The 16,723-nt window shown below is 51.2% G+C and overlaps 8 protein-coding genes across 8 annotated transcripts in view; 2 read left to right on the plus strand and 6 right to left on the minus strand.

The window, feature by feature from the left end:
- BDR25DRAFT_322347 (ran-binding protein) overlaps positions 1 to 1,502 on the minus strand; it is a gene marked incomplete at both ends in the record, with an annotated part of 2,411 nt that extends 909 nt beyond the window's left edge. The window contains 5 exons of the mRNA XM_033692027.1: positions 51 to 191; positions 222 to 257; positions 312 to 442; positions 489 to 712; positions 763 to 1,502. Coding sequence (XP_033552821.1) covers positions 51 to 191; positions 222 to 257; positions 312 to 442; positions 489 to 712; positions 763 to 1,502 — 1,272 coding nt within the window. The remainder of the gene's footprint in view (positions 1 to 50; positions 192 to 221; positions 258 to 311; positions 443 to 488; positions 713 to 762) is intronic.
- A 1,075-nt stretch (positions 1,503 to 2,577) lies between these two features.
- On the minus strand, positions 2,578 to 4,024 carry BDR25DRAFT_89697 (uncharacterized protein). The gene is made up of 2 exons (XM_033699208.1): positions 3,252 to 4,024; positions 2,578 to 3,067 (listed from the first exon to the last, which is right to left on the minus strand). The coding sequence occupies exons 1-2, from the start codon at positions 3,626 to 3,628 to the stop codon at positions 2,662 to 2,664; spliced, it is 783 nt and encodes a 260-aa protein (XP_033552822.1). The 5' UTR covers positions 3,629 to 4,024; the 3' UTR covers positions 2,578 to 2,661.
- A 3,340-nt stretch (positions 4,025 to 7,364) lies between these two features.
- BDR25DRAFT_212090 (uncharacterized protein) lies at positions 7,365 to 8,045 on the minus strand (the record flags this gene model as incomplete). The annotated part of the gene is made up of 1 exon (XM_033684708.1): positions 7,365 to 8,045. The coding sequence occupies one exon, from the start codon at positions 8,043 to 8,045 to the stop codon at positions 7,365 to 7,367; it is 681 nt and encodes a 226-aa protein (XP_033552823.1).
- A 1,372-nt stretch (positions 8,046 to 9,417) lies between these two features.
- Positions 9,418 to 10,319, plus strand: BDR25DRAFT_350263 (uncharacterized protein; the record flags this gene model as incomplete). Its single annotated transcript, XM_033694673.1, has 6 exons — positions 9,418 to 9,505; positions 9,541 to 9,570; positions 9,614 to 9,724; positions 9,759 to 9,846; positions 9,880 to 10,003; positions 10,038 to 10,319. The coding sequence occupies 6 exons, from the start codon at positions 9,418 to 9,420 to the stop codon at positions 10,317 to 10,319; spliced, it is 723 nt and encodes a 240-aa protein (XP_033552824.1).
- A 35-nt stretch (positions 10,320 to 10,354) lies between these two features.
- On the minus strand, positions 10,355 to 11,570 carry BDR25DRAFT_350264 (uncharacterized protein; the record flags this gene model as incomplete). Its single annotated transcript, XM_033694674.1, has 10 exons — positions 10,355 to 10,363; positions 10,405 to 10,546; positions 10,596 to 10,695; positions 10,768 to 10,943; positions 10,983 to 11,001; positions 11,040 to 11,088; positions 11,129 to 11,203; positions 11,273 to 11,326; positions 11,366 to 11,385; positions 11,441 to 11,570. 10 exons carry the CDS (start codon positions 11,568 to 11,570, stop codon positions 10,355 to 10,357), a joined length of 774 nt encoding a protein of 257 aa, XP_033552825.1.
- Positions 11,571 to 12,144: 574 nt separating this feature from the next.
- Positions 12,145 to 14,343, plus strand: BDR25DRAFT_379620 (uncharacterized protein; the record flags this gene model as incomplete). Its single annotated transcript, XM_033697621.1, has 3 exons — positions 12,145 to 12,351; positions 12,418 to 14,097; positions 14,341 to 14,343. 3 exons carry the CDS (start codon positions 12,145 to 12,147, stop codon positions 14,341 to 14,343), a joined length of 1,890 nt encoding a protein of 629 aa, XP_033552826.1.
- Positions 14,344 to 14,454: 111 nt separating this feature from the next.
- On the minus strand, positions 14,455 to 16,203 carry BDR25DRAFT_350266 (uncharacterized protein; the record flags this gene model as incomplete). Its single annotated transcript, XM_033694675.1, has 12 exons — positions 14,455 to 14,486; positions 14,542 to 14,647; positions 14,683 to 14,769; positions 14,814 to 15,013; positions 15,051 to 15,138; positions 15,213 to 15,314; positions 15,413 to 15,585; positions 15,651 to 15,712; positions 15,760 to 15,774; positions 15,813 to 15,959; positions 15,999 to 16,107; positions 16,185 to 16,203. The coding sequence occupies 12 exons, from the start codon at positions 16,201 to 16,203 to the stop codon at positions 14,455 to 14,457; spliced, it is 1,140 nt and encodes a 379-aa protein (XP_033552827.1).
- A 171-nt stretch (positions 16,204 to 16,374) lies between these two features.
- BDR25DRAFT_278738 (uncharacterized protein) overlaps positions 16,375 to 16,723 on the minus strand; it is a 4,641-nt gene continuing 4,292 nt past the window's right edge. Inside the window, exon 8 of the mRNA XM_033687702.1 lies at positions 16,375 to 16,723. Coding sequence (XP_033552828.1) covers positions 16,642 to 16,723 — 82 coding nt within the window. The 3' untranslated portion in view covers positions 16,375 to 16,641.

The raw sequence follows: 16,723 nt of genomic DNA on the forward strand, positions 1-16,723 counted from the left end.
CGTTGTCGATTTATGGCATCGAGATCTTCCTCCGCAGTCATATATTCGACATCGGCAGAATCGTCGTTAGCGAGAGCTCTTGATTCTTCTACGACTTCTTCTGAGAAGGCGCGCGCGGTTTCTACGTAGCCGTCGTGTGCGAGGTATTGGGAGACGAGTTCGTGGACGAGGGCGGTTTCATCTCGCGTGACCTTGTCTTTGTCTGTGATGCTCACTCTTACTTTGGATATTTCGGCCTGTATTGATTCCTTCTCAGCCTGGCAAGGGGGGGTTAGTGGCTGATCTAGACGAAGGGGATGGATCTTGTCTACCTGGACCATTTTGTCGATATCGAAAGCGAAGGGTTCCTGGCCAAAATTGGCTCTGAGAGTCTCCTGTGGTTTCTTCATGCCGACTGTTGGATAATACAGCCGATCTGTCTTCAGATCCTTGAAAGCATTGCCTATTGGAGTCAGTGAACGCCGCATCTCAGAACGTGCAACACTTGCCAATAAAAACGCCATTCTTAGTAAAGAATGCCGTGCCGGTCCGGAAATTTATACCACAGCCAATAACGTCCAACGTTCCAAACTTGGGCCCGAAAGGCTTCCCGGAGGTTGTATTGCTGAAGGACTGTCCATCATCACCGTGATATGCATATGACTCCGGCTCCCATCCCGGTATCCTGCTGAGGGGAACTTTGGGGCCTGAAAATCCGACACCAATCATTCTGCTCAAAGGATTGTCAGCGTGCAGCTTGAAGTTAAGAAAAGGGTATCCTACCCATCTTTGCCCTTGGTCACCACCGTGACCTCATAATAATATATGCCACATTGCCGTGGCATGGGGAAGTCTGCACGCACCGAAGCAGCCTCATCGTGCGACTTCTGCGTGCCAGAGAACTTAGCATTCCGCCCATCCTCGAGCACCTCCAACTGCGCGTATTTGTCCGTGTCGCTCCACCTCGTCGGCCACGGCGCGATTGGCTCGTCCACTTGCACGGGTGCCCTTTCGATGATATCATGCGTCATGCCGCGATGCGAGGGGACCATCTTATGGAGATTGACGCTGCTGGAACTTGTCGATAACGATCCTGCGTTTGACGAGTGATTTGACCTGTATTCCCGCTGCGCCGCCATCTTCGCCCGATGCGCCTCCTCCAGCTTCTCTGCATATTTCGATCCCCGCAGGTACGACGGCACAAAGAAAGACGACGACGCCAATCCGTCCTGACCCGCACCCCCAAACCCATTCAGATAGCCAAACTGACTCGAATACGACGGCAACGGCGCGGCGCGGCCCCACGATGTAGACATGCTATTGTAATGGCCGTCGGCGTCGATAGTTCGGGATTGGTGTCGCGGGTGATTTATCGACGAGTGTGCTGCTTGCGGGCCGGAGTTGGAGTTGGTATTCACCAGGTGGGAGAAGGCACCGGACCGCGTTGGAGCAAAGGCCTGTGACTGGCTACTGCCGGCAGCGCTTCCCGCGGCTACCGAAGCGTATGACGACCGCCGGAACATGACTGTGGTTACAGTGGTGGGCGCTGGAGCTGCCGTGGCCGGGCCGAGAGGACGAGCGGCTTTGGATGTCTGGACGAGCGAAAAGAACGGCCCGGCGTACGATCACGCTAGACAGAGGGTGTGGGAAGAATGAGAGAGGCGGCAAGTAAGCAGCCCTTGGGTCCAGAGAGTGTTGGAGCGTGGAAAGCGCCAGTTGGAGGACGTGTCGGGATGGTGGTCGTCGATGGACTATGTATGCTTCGTTGCTGGGTGACGTCGGTAGGACTCCTGTTCAACGAATGTGGCACACGTTTCCCTGTGCCGTCTCCGCAAATACATACATTGTTTGGAGCTTTAAGGGAGGCTGGGGGGCGGGGAGCTAGGGCCCGCTGGGTGGTTGAGGGCGTGTCAATGAAGTTGCAGGAACATGGAAGACGTGCTGTCGATGGTTGCCGAAGCGGCGGACCTCGCTCCCCGCATTTGGCCTGCAGTAAAGCGATAACGACATCTAGCACCGCGCGAACTCTACTTTTCATAGGGGAATAAGCATGCGAGAAATAACCACGAAATCTCGTTTTCTAGAACTGGCTGTTATACAAATACATCGTGATTGATCTGCCTGCTATGCGCCGGCATATCCCTGACCCATCCATCCTCCAAGTTCCGGCCTACCAGCAGTCACGCGCCAGATCGAAACGAAGCCAGCCACTCCCTCCGCCAATGCAAACACCATATTGAGAAATCCCGTTTGGCTCTAGAATGCCCCATGATGTCCCAAACGCCAGACATGCTCAAAGAAATGAAAATAGAAAAACACGACCGAGAAGTGAAATCCAAGACAAGGGGCGCCCGTTTGGCAAGTCAGCCGATGCAACTTCGTGGGTAAAGATGCTACGCGTTGGGCCGCGCAGATATCGATGTAGTATAGATAGGTCTCATAGGGGAGCTTAACGCCACGTCGGTACTCGTGGAATCATTCTTTAGAGTCAGAACCGGGTTCTAACGAGATTGGCTCTGGGTAAGGAGTGGATAAGACTAATTGGAGAAGGTAAAGGCGCTTCGAGAGAGGTGTGTCAGTGTGTCGGTGTGTCGGTGTGGCGGTGTGACGGTGTGGCGGTGAGTGTCAATGCTTGAGAAGGCATCGGAAGCAGCTATACTATGTAGAATAGTGGAAGCACGCCTACGAAGCGGCAGCGACAGGAGGGGGTGAGCTCATTAAGCCGTTGACCGGCGGCGGAGCCATGGGCGTAGCATCGCCATCGACATTGCTAGTGCTCTTCTCGCTGATTGCGCTACTCTCGTCCTTGACCTTGCTGTCGCTTGATCCTGTCGTGTCGCTCTTGACGTCTTCGGCAAAGACAGCAGATCGCTTGGGTGCTCGCCAGCTGGGGACCGTCCAATGGACACCAGTAAAGCTTTTGACTGAGAACACCTTCTTCTCCCACTTCCTGCAAGGTTTTCCAGTCCGGTCGAGGGCACGGAGACCCGCGTTGATGGCGCCTTGGTTGGCCTTTGGGCCGAGCTTCTGGGCAGGTGCGGAAGCGGCGAAGGGGCCTTTGGCGAGTGGGTCGTTGATCATATCGCCTCTGTGATCAAGTTAGCATTCGGCCGGTGGTGGATTGGAGGATTTGGCGGGGTGTGGGGTATGTACTGCAGAAGAAGGGGGAGGGGAAGAGATAGGACCGACGAGCAAGCAAACAGGGGGATTGTTGAAAAGTGGGTAATGCCACGAGACATTGCTCCTAACGACAAGACGGCGCTGGCACTTACAGTTTCTGTTTCTTTTTCGGGCCTGGCTTGCCTCGCGGGCGAGGGAGGCCATCTGGAGTGAGGGCTGCCGCACCCCTCTTGGTCCCTGGCTTTGGGCCGGGGATCCCTTTTCGCTTGGACCCGGCAGCTGGCGGTGCCAGCGTGCTCGATGGTGTGCTCGAGCCGTTGACGACGGGCGTGGCAGCGGACTCGGACGGGTTCTCGGAGGGCGTCGGTGGCTCGACGGCGGCCGGAATGGGTGTTTCCGATGAGGAAGTCGACTTTGAGCGCGACTGTGATGGCTTTCGTGATGAGACTGGCTCATGGGGGAAACTCAGCAGGCTGTCCGGAGACAGCTTGAGGATGACTGTCTTGGTCTTTGGCGTGGGAGCCGGCATTTTGGCAGATGTCGCAGCGGGCGACGATGATGGTGTTGCGGGAAAAGGCGCTCTGCGATGGCGGAGTGTTGGGTTGATGGCGTGGTTCGTGGTTCGTGGGCGGGCCCAGGGATTTTATTGTCAGTCAGCGTTGCGTATTGTCGGCGCGCCTGCCCAAGGTCTTGTGGCTGGGCCAACGGCAAACGTGGAGGTTAAGGGGCCGCGGCCGTGATGGCAGTCTCGTGCATGGGCTCGCGATGGGTGATGGCGATGGCGATGGCGATGGGGAGTGGAGCGAAGGGGAGAAGGACGGGTAGCAAGGCGGATGAAAGAGTCGGGGGGATGAGCCTGGGGCGTGGTGGTGCATGATGTTCTAAGAAGGGTTCCGGTTCATTTGCGGCGCTGGCTCAGGGCTTGATCGCTAACTTCCAGAATCCGCGAAGTCGACAAAACTCGCGCCAAGCCGCTAACCCCGAACGGATCTCTCTCCAGATGGCCCTCTCGAGCAGTGCTGTGAACGGAGTTCTTCATTTTTATTTCTGCTCGCTGCGTGCATCGCTGTTCTGCAGTGTCTGCGCATCGCTGGGGTGCGCTGCTCTGGTCGTCCGTGTCGCACTGCTTGGTGGGCTAATCAGAAGCTAAGCGCAGGGCATTGTTTGGGCCATCTTGATTCTCCTCACTCCGCTCAGCTTCCTGCCTCGCCCATCCCTCTCCCAGCTCCCTTGCATCAAACCCCCCCAACGCGCCCCAAATGAACAAAGAAACGCGCACCGCCAGTCCATGCCTCCGCCTGCATGTCGCTCGCTTTGTCCTGTCCGCTGCACGCGCGCTTTGCTTTGTTGCGGACCATGTCGACTGTGTTGGGAGCCTGCGAGCAGAGCCATGACCTGGCCTGGTGCGCGTCTGCGACATTTTGGAGGCGGTCACCCTCGCACACGAACCGTGATCCCGTCCGCGCATCACAGCCCGCACAACCCGCAATCACCCTTCCACCATGTCACCGCACCGCTGCTCTGCCAGATTGCTGCCTTCGCTGCGAAGCTGGACATGCCGGTATCGACGGTCCAACCTCAGCCCCTTTCCAGACCTTCCGCTGTTGATGCTGCACGTCCAGTCCAGGCCTGCTCAACTCGGGTTTCGGGGATCTAGATTTTCGAGGGTGTTCCTGCAGATCCTCGTCCGTTTCAGGCTAGCTGCACGTGACTCGGCCCATTCAATTCATCTCCCGATTTCAGTCCATGTTGTCGCCATAAAGACCGAAGCCTATCACTCTCGATCAAGCTGCCTTAAAACCTGCTGCCTCGCGTTGGTGAAAGACGCTGAGGGATCGACTCTAGCAAAGATGACAAGATGACAGAAGCTAGCTACGTGTCAACCGTGCTCATCCGCTGCGTTCCGACTCCTGATACAGCAGGTGCCTCCCTGAAAACCTTTATTGCCTCTCGTTGATGTCTTTCATCCAGCATTAACGGTAGATTGCGAATGGCGGAGCTGATATCCACTAGAAAGGACGTTAATCGAGCTCAAGGCAATTCTCCCAGGTTGGAGCCTTCCAGATTTAGAACTCGGCAGTGTAGGTTGTTTTGTCATCCATCCCTCGTTCCTCCCCTAATGGCCCTTCGGCACCTCCCCTTACGCGTCCTCTGGCGGACCTCGAAAACGAGAGAGAATAGCAACTCCCTTCTTCCGAATTTCGCTAAGTCGTGCGAGGTAAGGATTCCTTGCAAGGCTCCTCCCGCCTTCGTTCATGCAATAAGCTCGGTCCTACAATGCCGCAATGCCTAAAAATCTTGGGAATTGATCTTTTGAAAGCTACTGTCGTTGCCTACTTGCCGTCCCAAATCCAGCTTGGATCTGAGCTAGATGTCGACGGGGAGTGGCGATAATCGGGGCCACCCCATCGCAGGGCGAGTGGGAAGTTAGACGCGAGGATAGAAGATTGAGTTTTTCACTGGGAACTGGTGAGGAATCTTCCACCCGCGAAAGCCCTGATTATTACAGAACACCTACAAGCCGTTGTGCTCAATACACTGCAATTGCGACGTCCACATTCACACGTCTCTAACCCATCTACTTTTTCACAGCCCTAACATCCATGCTCATACCCGCAGGGCCAAGGTCTATAGTATCGCTTTAAACACCCAGATCCACATTTTGTTCTAGGCAAGCATAGCAGAGACATTCTCGCCCGCCCTACCTGCATTGCATTCAATCCATCAACCTACTCCTTCTGACAGCCGGGGGGAAAAAAAAACAATGCCGAACACAATGGGAATGCTCTGGAACCACGATACCTCTCTAGGTATGTACATTGTGATGCTGTCATGGTGGTGAGATATCCGTTCTCGCTCTGGCGGATGCGGCCCTGTAGCTTCTTGATGGGATGGGGGCCTTGGAATATATCACACCATCCATCCAGACATCCATCCAACCAAATGAACTTACCGAAGTGAACTCGGGAACACTTAGCGGCACAGCACGGCACAGCACAACATAACACAGTCGTGCACGCATCGAAAGCCGCGCTAATGTCCAGACTTCCAACGCCGCACTGCATCCAACCATTTGGACTCCAAACTCTAGGTCTGACTCGACGCAGTATACACATCTACAACCCCGGTACGTGCCAAACGCCCCCACAACGCTGCAAGCGTTCCCAGATACAATCCCGTAGCCTTCAGCTTTCATCAAGATGATACAGTTCAAAGAACCAAGAACCAACCGCATTCCCTGGCGGGCGAGCAATTCCGCCACCGCTGAGAAGAAGCAAAACATTGCTAACCCCTACCTCCACATTCCCATCCATAGAAAGATACCTTAGACAAATCCGTGTGTCGTGCGCATCATTCGACATCATACTATACGGGTTGCATAGTCACCCGCATCCAAAACCATCAATCTACTGCATTAGGTAGGAAGATGGGAAACCTCGTTGATTACAGTCATGTTCTGGATTGTGGTTAGAAGTCTAGATGGCTCTGGTGGAAGTGGCGGTGGGGGTGGAGCTAGGTTGGAGGCGGGATGAGTGGGCAAGGCGAGCGCGCAAGCAAGCGGGAGAGAGAGAGATAAGCGAGCGAGTGGGCGAGAGGAAAGGGAGCTGGGATAATAGTGGCAGAAGGAGAAGTAGAAACAGAAGTAACCTTGTATTGTGTCTGTCCGCCTTCTAGCTTGATAGAATAAGATAGGATTGAGATATAAGTCGACTATAGTCTGTCTATCTTCTGCTGTCGAGGTGAGGTGAGATAGCGGCTTCTCTCTCACTTTCTCGTGGGCCTCTCGAACCATCCCACGCACTGAAAATCAAATTATACCCAGCCCGAACGACTATCAGATAAGATACCAAACGCCCCGCAACATTTATTTCCTCCATACCCAGCATCCGGTAAACGCCAACCAACAATCCCTTTCCATATACTCCGGTAAAGGAAACTCATGGTGACCAGCAACAAGCGAGTTGATCCAGTCCGGCGAGAGAAAAGAGAATGTGCGCACCGACGAGAAGGAAAGGTCTGGTCTGATCTAAAGGATCGATTAAAGCGAGCACTTTTGGCTCAACAATTTGTTCAGAGAATAGAGAGCGAGCGAGACGAGAGAGTTGAGGAAATAGGAAAAGGGTTAAATAAGGAAAGGGCGAGAGAGTAATTCGCCAGCAGTGGAGGTATGCATATTGTGCCAGGCAGTAGATGTAGTTGAAGCCTTTAGCACGGTGTACGACGGTTCTGAAATGGATTGCGGCAGACGTTGAAAGGCTTCTTCCTCACATCTCCGACCAATGGACATCCTCCATGTAATCCAAGTCCTGTTCATGCCGTCTCTGCTTCTTGATCTTCTTTTCGCCAGGTGCCTTCCTGCGAAGGATTGACTTCATCCTCGTCGCTAGCTTGCCGAAAGCAGCCGAATTCGACTGCTCTTCTCTTGCGTTTCCTTCCGCGTCCGCGTCTTCAGTAGTCTCACCCGATGTCGGTGGCTGGTTTTCCTTCTGCGAAGGGTCGTCTACGCGTTTGGCGGGATACCATGGCTTGGGCGGAACAAATGGGTCGGAGGCTGGCCTGGGAGATAGTTGCTCCGGTCTGAACAACTCTTCAGGCGCAGGTCTGCGACTCGGTGGCATCATTTCCCATTCTGGCTCTACTGGACTGGGATCGGTTGGGCTTTTTGGTGCTGATTGTGGCGATAATGGTGATAATAGTACTAAGGTAGAGCTATCCCAGTGAGAAGATAGGGGTCGGGGAGAAAACGCAGGTGTAGATGGCGCCGACTCAATGAAGGTACCGAATGACCTAGCTGACATTGGGGGGGACATTGGAGGGGATAACGGTGGCGAAGCCGGACCTGGCGAAACAGGTGACTTCAGACTTCCGAAGCGATGAGATCGGATGCTGCCTTTTGGCGATGTTGGGAGTGGTGTTTTTGGCATGCCATGGTTGGATAGTGGCATGAAGAATTTGCTCCGTCTCGATCCAAATGTCGAGGCTGAATTAGGAGGAGAGTTTGGAGGAGGCGATTGGGTTCCCTTACGAAAAGCATCCATTGCGGAATCAATCGATTGAATGCAGACAGTAAAGCGTCTTGAAGCAAGTATACTGAAAAGGGAGGAGAGACAGAAACAACGAGGCTAAGGGATTGACTGTGAGCGGAGGTGAGAAGCCCCTTTGAAGAGGAGCTGCTGTTTAAGTGGGGAACAATCCGAAGAGAGCAGAATATGATAAACGATGGGTGGTAAGCAGACGAAAGGAACAAAAGACTTCAGCCACGAGGAAGCAATTGAAATCCTCGAGAGACGGAGAGGTTGTGTTACCAGACACTTGCCTTGATGCCTGCAGGTGGAGTCGTTATATGAAAAGTCCGCGGTATCACTCCGTAAGCCATGCCCAGAGTGTGTACCAGTGTGCTGGGGTCGCCTGGGATTGCTTGCGGGTACTGAGAATGCAGTGGCGACGGTGGTGCCGCGAAGCTCGAGTAAAGTACTACAAAGACGTTAGCAAGCCTGTATTCGCTGGAATATGGTCTGATTTCTGAGACTGCAATCGAGGGGTCTTTGACCGATGATGGAGACGACGAGGGAACAAAGGAGTAAACGCGGGGAGTTGTAATTGGTGCGCTACGCCAGGCAACGCTGAGGCGCTTAGCTACAACATGCTCATTGGCCAACGTAAACAGCCCTCATCTGTCTTCTCGCCTTAATCTGTGGACAGCGGCTGCTAAAAGGAAGACACGGCTGTTTCCACTCTCTTCGGAGTCGGGTCATTCGCTTGTTGTTTCCTTGAATAGCTGAAGATCCCGCCCCATTGCAACAAACATGGAGGGTTGGCGTTCGTGGCTCTCATTGGCTCAACTACAAGAGGCACCCCATCCAATTAGATTGGTTTGGGCGCGTTTTGGAGCCTATCACCTAGAACAGTACCGTCAGCTCGTGGCAATAAATGCCTAGAAGCCAGAGTAGGCATCATTGTCGAACTTGGTTTTGCCTCCAAGAGGTAAGGAGCGAACGGCCGGTGTTGATAATACTGGCTTCGCCACACTATGTCTCTAGTTCCTTTAACTCTCGAGCTGACCATTGATAACCTTAAAGCAGGGTTCAGCGGTTCCCGATGCTTGTTCGAGCAGGTGACTGGTGAGTGAAATTCCTGGCTTTTGAAAAGTGGTTCGTAACTTGACTCGTAGAGGGTTCAAACCAGCTGCGCTCGTTGCGTTCCCGCGCGGTCATCTGCCAGCTTTGAGATAGTCGTTGTCATCGACCGATGTACACCTTCCCTCTGCTAGAGTGCGGCATGGAGCTGTTGTGTAACATTGTTTTTAAGCGCCACGCAATGCAGAAGTACTCCTTCAAACGAAAGGCCGCGGTCGCAAATTATCTGACCAAAACAAAATACGAAGCGAAGCGCAGTCGAGCTGCAAGTAAGATAATAAATGGAAGGATTCGCTTGCCTGAGCTTGTACACTCTTCGAGCCCATAGCTAAAGGTCAGAGGTGCTACAAGGCTCACCACAGGGCTGATGATTCAAGGTCACGAAGAGGTGGAGGCCATGGCATCGCGATTCGCCAGCGCGTCGATCCTCCGGATGCATGACAAGCGGGAGGATGCCGTGGGCGCTCTCTGTGGCTCCACCGGGCTGTGTCTGGCGCTAACATCCTTGTTTCTTCATCTGAGGCTTTGGTACTGAGGCCTGTGACGAAGAGGGCTTCGTGGCAAGCCTTGTGGTATTCGAAAAAGTGCATAGTGGAAGGCAGAGGGAGGGGTGAGAAAATAGCGCTAAGACGAAATAATTTAGTGCGATCAGATCAGGCAAGCGCGAACTACGGACTTTCTCATTCAACATATCTCTATCTTCTCCCAATTTGATCAACTTGATATCGCCCAACTTCGCCAAGGGAGATTCTAATTTTCGTACTAGCGTAGCGTATATAATTCCTTTAGATGCTTAGGCAGCATTACCTAAGTAACGACGTCGCCTTGAATCATTCAAAACTCCTCAGCCTTCTCCTATATTCTCTCCAAGATCTATCTGCTGGCATAACAGCAGGTTTAGCACTATTGAGAGTGAGAAGAACAATGCAGGCGTCAGATATTCCTACATTTGACACCATAGCATTCTATGTTGGATTGAAAAGAGCATCAGATTTTGAGTCAACGAACGCCAAGAGTAACAGATGGGATAGGCCGAACTCCCATCCCTCAACTAGACGTATTCCGGCTCTCTTCTACCAATAATTGATCTCACCGCTCTGGACCATGAAGATCCTAGCCTAATTTTTCTCAATGCATCGAGCAATGAGAATACCCTCTTTAATCTAACCACTATTCTCCAAGCATAAACCCCGACGCCGCTGGCGATACCTAGCCCAGCTCCAAGGGCTGCGGGCTCTCTTCTCCAGGTTTGATGGGTGCTAGATATTTGTGGAAGACTGATAGAATTCAGTCTAGTCAGCTCAACTACGCTAGCCGATTTTGGCAACGATTATGAGTGTAGCGAAGCTAATGTGTAACCTCATGAGAACGGCATGCTCACTTTCATCCATTCCATCACCTTTTCTCGGAAATCTGCAAACAAGCTTCATCTTCTCATAGTAAACAAGATCACTCCAGACTCAATTCATGATAATTGAAACATTCATGGCTTAAGCTGCGTTTTCCTACTATTCCTTTCTGTACCTCTCACGCCCTTTCCTGCTATTTTCCAATATGAGGGCTGTCATACCCTTTACTTTCTTGCAAGTGCCACTATCGTGGCTATCTTCCCCGGCTACCTTCTGGAACAAAACGAAAATTAGAACGAGGTGACGGCTAATACTACTAGCACCCAAAAACCAAAAGTCCTCATTTCTTCTCGCTCTTCTTCAACGATTGATACTACGAAGGTAGTTATCCACCCACCTCTGAGAGTTACGGCTTGCTATCGCATAATAATCAGAATGACCCACCTCTCTCTACCTTCTTCGACGATGATGATACTCAGGCGTACACTATAGATGACAGGCTCCTTTCCCGGGATCGTTAATTTTCATCGCTAACAGCGTGACCCAGGACAGCAAGTTCCTATGCCAGCCTACGTAAACCCTATCACCTGTGTTCTTCAATACACCAAGCAATTCCAGCTACCCCTAACGCCATTTCTGTGAGCTTTTATCATACGAGCGACAATCTCCTTAGCTTTCTTAACCCACTCCCTTATTCTTTTTCTGGCCAAGCACCGATAGTACCTCTGGGGGTTGGCTTCTCTACTCAGATTAGAGCGCCGGCCAATACTAAGTCTTTACCAAGGACGACGATCTCATTTCTCAAAGTTCCATCAACGTTAGTTACTATAAGCATGGAGAGCTTTGTGTAATCACCTACAACTACTATCCCTGATAGAAGAAGGGTCATGAGTACTATGATCAAGATAACCATTACAACCACCACGACCACCACGGCGACAATCACGATGACCACTCTGACCACCACGACAATCATGAAGACCATGATCAGCTTCTTTAGGCTTGGACCATTATGTCTACCCAGAATGCTATTGTAATCAGACTTGGAATATTTACTGCTCTAGTGTATAATTTAGGTCCCTTTAATTCTAAGTTGGCTCTTCTTATAATTCGTTTCTACGCTTCACTCAGCCCTTTATATATCATTATTTACGTAGTGGCGAAAGCCCTAACACTTATACTTATGGGAATGAATAATGAATTACTACTGAATAGGTATCCACTGTAGGCTCTAGCTTGTGTCTTCCTAAGCGGAAATACAAGTCACAATTTAGTCATTCGCCGTTAAGTCTGACCGGGGTTCACCAAACCTTTCATGATGATAAGCATCACTATCTTGTAACCTATATCACTAAAATGGCCGAGGCTCGGAAATACTCAAAATACTAGACTACTCCTATACCGCTATTTCAATACTCTCCTTCTCGCTGCGCAACTAAAAATTTAGCGGTGTTCCGGCACCGCATGGCGGTTTTCACTTCGAATTATTTGGTTTGGTGATCAGCTCCTCCCACAATTAGCTCTCTTTCTCCTACCTCTTCATCCACTCGGCGGACAATATGGCGAATCAATCAATTAGCCAGCATGAACGGGGCTTCTCATTCCACGTCAACTACTCATCGCAAGAGGTCGCGCAGCTGGCTCAGGAGATTCACGAGGAGAAAATCTCGGAGGTTCACTTATCTTTGTTTACTTTCTGGATTTGCGAGAAGGGGCACCACTACGAAGAGGCCAAACAACATATTCGAGAGTTAGCGCTAGACCAGGTGAGCTATGAGGCCATTCACTGGGTTTGACCTGATCGCAAGCTGACACATTGGCGGGAATGATAGGGCTACCCAACCAGCCGCATCTCGAACTCATTCCTGCGCAAACTACTTGAAGATACAATTCACCTTCGTCCAAGGTACGCGAAACCAGTTCCTCAAACGCCAGGTCTTCTCCAGGGAATACACACGCGCGCGGTATCTGAAGTCACATGGTCCCCTAGGACACCGCCGCAATTCTACCCTGACCCCAAGTCACCATCAGCTTCACCTAGTATAAAAGCTGTTGAGAACCCTCGCAGTGCCCCATACTTCTCGATGATGTCCATGGGAGGTATGCCTCTTCAGCGTCAGCGCCAGACATCCACGCTTGATGCGCCACCGCTATCGTCCAGCGCGATCGCCGTCACCGCTCAACCATTTATTCCTGGATCGGTTCCGACGCTGAATCCGCAGCCACGAACAAGAGCTCCAAACAGCCCTACCCCACTCAGGCGAGCTTCTCACCGAATCGGTGGAGCCCCCACACAAAACCGAGTCTCAGCAACCCGCGCAGTCTCGTCACCAGTCCCCGCTCGGCCAGGTCTACTCCATAGTCCACCATCTTTAATCCCAGAGTTTCCGCTGCCACCCACGACAGGCCCAATGGAAATGCGAGGTTCTCTCCCCTCGGCTTCCCCATGGAATGCCGAGTTTCCGCCCGACACGCCAGACCGCCCGGCTCCGCTCAATATCAGATCTCGTACAAATAGTGGTGTGGCCCAGGTGCAGAAGGATGTTCTTCCACCGTCAGTTTCCACACCCACTCCCATGCACCAGGCGCCACTATCTTCATCATCTCCGACCATGTTGAGTACTCATCCAAATGGAACTGCATCGAGCCTTTGCACCGAGGACGAGATGGGAGGTATTACGCAAGACGACGGAGCGTCGAGCTGGCGGTTGAGTACTGTCTCTAGCTTCAACTACATCATCTCCGGGTCCACTCGAACAAACACCATAGCTCCCGTTGAAGAGGACGCATCAACCTCCTTCCACAGCTCCACTGAGTTGCCTAGTGAGACCTCAACTCGCGTTGAAACTGAATCAGAAGCCGAACCCGAGATGATATCGACTCCCATTGCGAATACTAGTAGCAACATTAGCCATCAAGACTACACTGCAGTCTCGGATCCACTAGATCGATACGTCACCGTGACTCCATACGGCCGTGTGTGGGGCTTCATTCCAGGCCCGGTACCAACATCTGCTGAACGTCGCGCAGCCGTTCAAGCCCGTCGGCAGGCCCAACTCCAAGGCGCTCCTGTCTCTGGCTTACACCGTCCTCTCCCTCTACGTAGCTTCGACAATGAGAGCATTCGGGGCCACTCTTATTGGTCCTCTAGCAGCTCTGCCAACCTCAGATCTACATCAGACCCAGACCCGTCTCGAGGCCATCCGCTCCCGAGAGGTACCCTCACAGGCTTGAGCAATCGGATCGGACCTAGCATTCTCACGCGCATGGCTTCGCGACCAGTCCTTCCAGCTTCCGAAGCTCTTGCCCCGAACGCTGCGTATAGATCTGCCACGTCAGAACATATTAGAGGCTTACTCCAGCAGACCCGTGCTCGTGGTGCGCAATTGGGTTCCGTGAACCGATCTTCCTTATCTGCATTCGAGGTCGCTTGGAGGAATAGCAATGAGGCGTTGATTGTCGCGATTTATGGTCGTAGTGATGTTGTGCTGGGAAATGAGGATGTAGAGTTTGTAAGTCGCATCAATCGTGAGTTGAGGGATGGAGTTGGAAGGACCCCGGGATATGAGTGGGTGAGGGAGCTCTTTGGATAGGTACTGGCGGCGTAGAGAGGTTTGGGGAAGAGGAGGTGAAATTTTTCTTCATAAACCATGAGAAGTTGAGATTAGCCTTGACCATAAGGTATCGAGGTGGCTAATGGAGTCTTAGCGGGCAACCATGCTATATTAGCTTTTGCTATGAGATGAAAATTGTAGTAAAGCATAGCATCGGACTCAGCTAATAGTAGGTAATAAAATTCTACAAGCAAGCATGTAATATAGGCTTCTTACCAAGATAACCTCTCAAACTAAATCACTCTACTGCCATCCCTAGTCGAGCTTCGCTATTTCCACAAACTCACCTACTTCTCACTAATCCACACTACCCTTTAGTATTTCTAAGGCTGAAGAAGAAACACCGAAGCCTCTTGAAATTAGTTCGCACTTTGCATTGTAGAAAGACCGTATAAATAAATGGACCTGACACTCTTAGGAAGAACAGTATATTAGTTTTGAAGTACGTCTGGGAAGCCGGATAGGACCGAAAAAAAAAAACACAAACATATAGGGAAGCACGCCTAGCCAAAGTGGCCTATGGTTTCCTTGTAATTTTTTATATGGTATATCTTTCCCTAAATGTTTACCCTCTCTCAATCAAGCGCTGCAATTCGAAGGTCAAGATAACACACGACTTCACCAAGACACTCCCTGCCCTCCAAGAAATATTGTGCCAATGCCTTAGGAAGTAAACGTCGATACCAATTTGAGGTGCCTGCGCTTGTATATACATGGAGTCTGTATGTGGTCCCTACACGTTCGAAATTTGCATTGTGCCCAATTTGGGCGTGGGGCTTGTGTTGGAGTTGTGAGTAGCTAAGACGAGATTTGCCTTGGCTCCATTCTAGACTCGCAATGAAATAAGATACCGCCCAAGTTGTCGACATTGCCATAACCACGGTGTCGACGTCCAGCCCCTGCGTCTCCAAGATCTTCGGTGTTCATCTCAGACACCTCCTGGAAGGGCCAACGTTTGGATACCTGTTTTTGTAGATAAGTTTCCGTGGCCGGCCAAGATTAACAAGTCACACGAAAACCTCAGGGGGGTCCGCGCGACGGAAAGCAGGAAGCTTCCTAAGGACCTTCTTCAGAAATTCGGAAACCAGTGGTTCGTGAAGAAAACAAGGAGAGGGCTAAAACCGAGGTAGCAAAGCATGGTAAACCAGTTATTGCAGTTGATTATGCCTATTATGCTGCCGTAGCCCACCCGATAACATGCCATCACCTACACAGTGAATCTATGTTCGAGAATAAGTCCAAGCGAACATGACGACCATCGACTTACAACGCAGGCTCGGATCATTAAAGTTGCTAGGAAATGCCTTTGCCCTTTTGTTAAAGGGTTTAGATGATTCCTCGTAAACGGGTACAATTCATATTGTAGATTAGCTCCTTCATTGTTGACTACTCCTGTCTAATTCTAGGCTTAGCCTTGAGCAGGCTAGGGGCTTAGAGTGTGTTCTATATACTCAAATGAAAGTTGACCCTTACCCCTATAGACTGGACATGTTCCAACTGGATTGTCAGCCTTCTCGTTCCCACGAGTCCTGCATGGCCTAGAATCTAGTATAGTGTGACATTGTTCGGCCAGAGCTTCTTTATGATCCTAGCCACTACCTTCTGGTACGCACTAGCTTTCCAGCTTTGTACTGATAGCAGCGCTAATTGCGAGCTGGAGAAGATCCGTACACTGGAGGCAGGTATTGGGAAGCCTGTCTGGTCGTTGGCAGTGCATGATGGGCCCATGGCCAGTTAGCTGCTTCGATGATGGCCAGCAGCTCTGTGAGGTTGGCGTTCTCCTAGTCAGAGCTCTCTACTATTCTCGAGATGGATGTTTTGAAGATGCGTCGACGTCGACGTTTACTTGCCCTGGCCGGTAGTCATCACTAATGGCTAGCGCCTGATCTTCGTCCTCATATTCGCCACCTCACAAAGGGGGTAGTCAGTACAGGTCGGCGCCGTCACTACTCGCACCGCTCGTTTATATAACTAACTGCATGTACCTACGCCACTTATCGCCATGTAATATACTTAACTAAGTAGCTACAATTTTGTACCTAGTTAGTGCAATCAAAATATGTCCTACAACCTCCTCTATTATAGAAGACGCTAGGATTAGAGTAGTGAATATAAAAAATGTATAAACATATATTCCTCATAAGCTCAAATTTAGAAATAAAATAAAATAAAATACATGCAGCGCTACTAAAATCTTATTTATTAAACTTGCCAATTTTTCAATAGTTGAAGGGAGAATATCGTGTATGGGTGATTGGCTCCAAGTTTCTGTTGCCGGAATTGCACACACTCAGACATTAAACCTATAGCCTGCTCTTTATAACCTTGGGATTTCTAAGTCAATGCCAGATTCGCCATACTGGTCAGCGTGTCTGGATGCTCTTCCCCGAGCACCCTCTTGAACGTCTCCATCACTCGCACAAACAGCTCTTCCGCCTCCGTCTATCGTCCTTGATTCCTGTACGTCGACGCCAGATTCGCCATACTGGTCAGCGTGGAAGGATGCTCCTCCCCGAGCACCCTC

The sequence above is a fragment of the Lindgomyces ingoldianus genome (assembly GCF_010093535.1).
Source record: "Lindgomyces ingoldianus strain ATCC 200398 unplaced genomic scaffold BDR25scaffold_4, whole genome shotgun sequence".
In the NCBI taxonomy this organism is placed as follows: Eukaryota; Fungi; Ascomycota; class Dothideomycetes; order Pleosporales; family Lindgomycetaceae; genus Lindgomyces; species Lindgomyces ingoldianus.

What these genes read in the sequence shown, in the direction of transcription:
- BDR25DRAFT_89697 (XM_033699208.1), bottom strand. Translation starts at nt 3,628, where the DNA reads ATGCCGGCTCCCACGCCAAAGACCAAGACAGTCATCCTCAAGCTGTCT. An exon ending in CCGAAAAAGAAACAGAAACT is followed by an intron (nt 3,068 to 3,251) that starts GTAAGTGCCAGC and finishes ACTTGATCACAG; the next exon opens with AGGCGATATGATCAACGACC.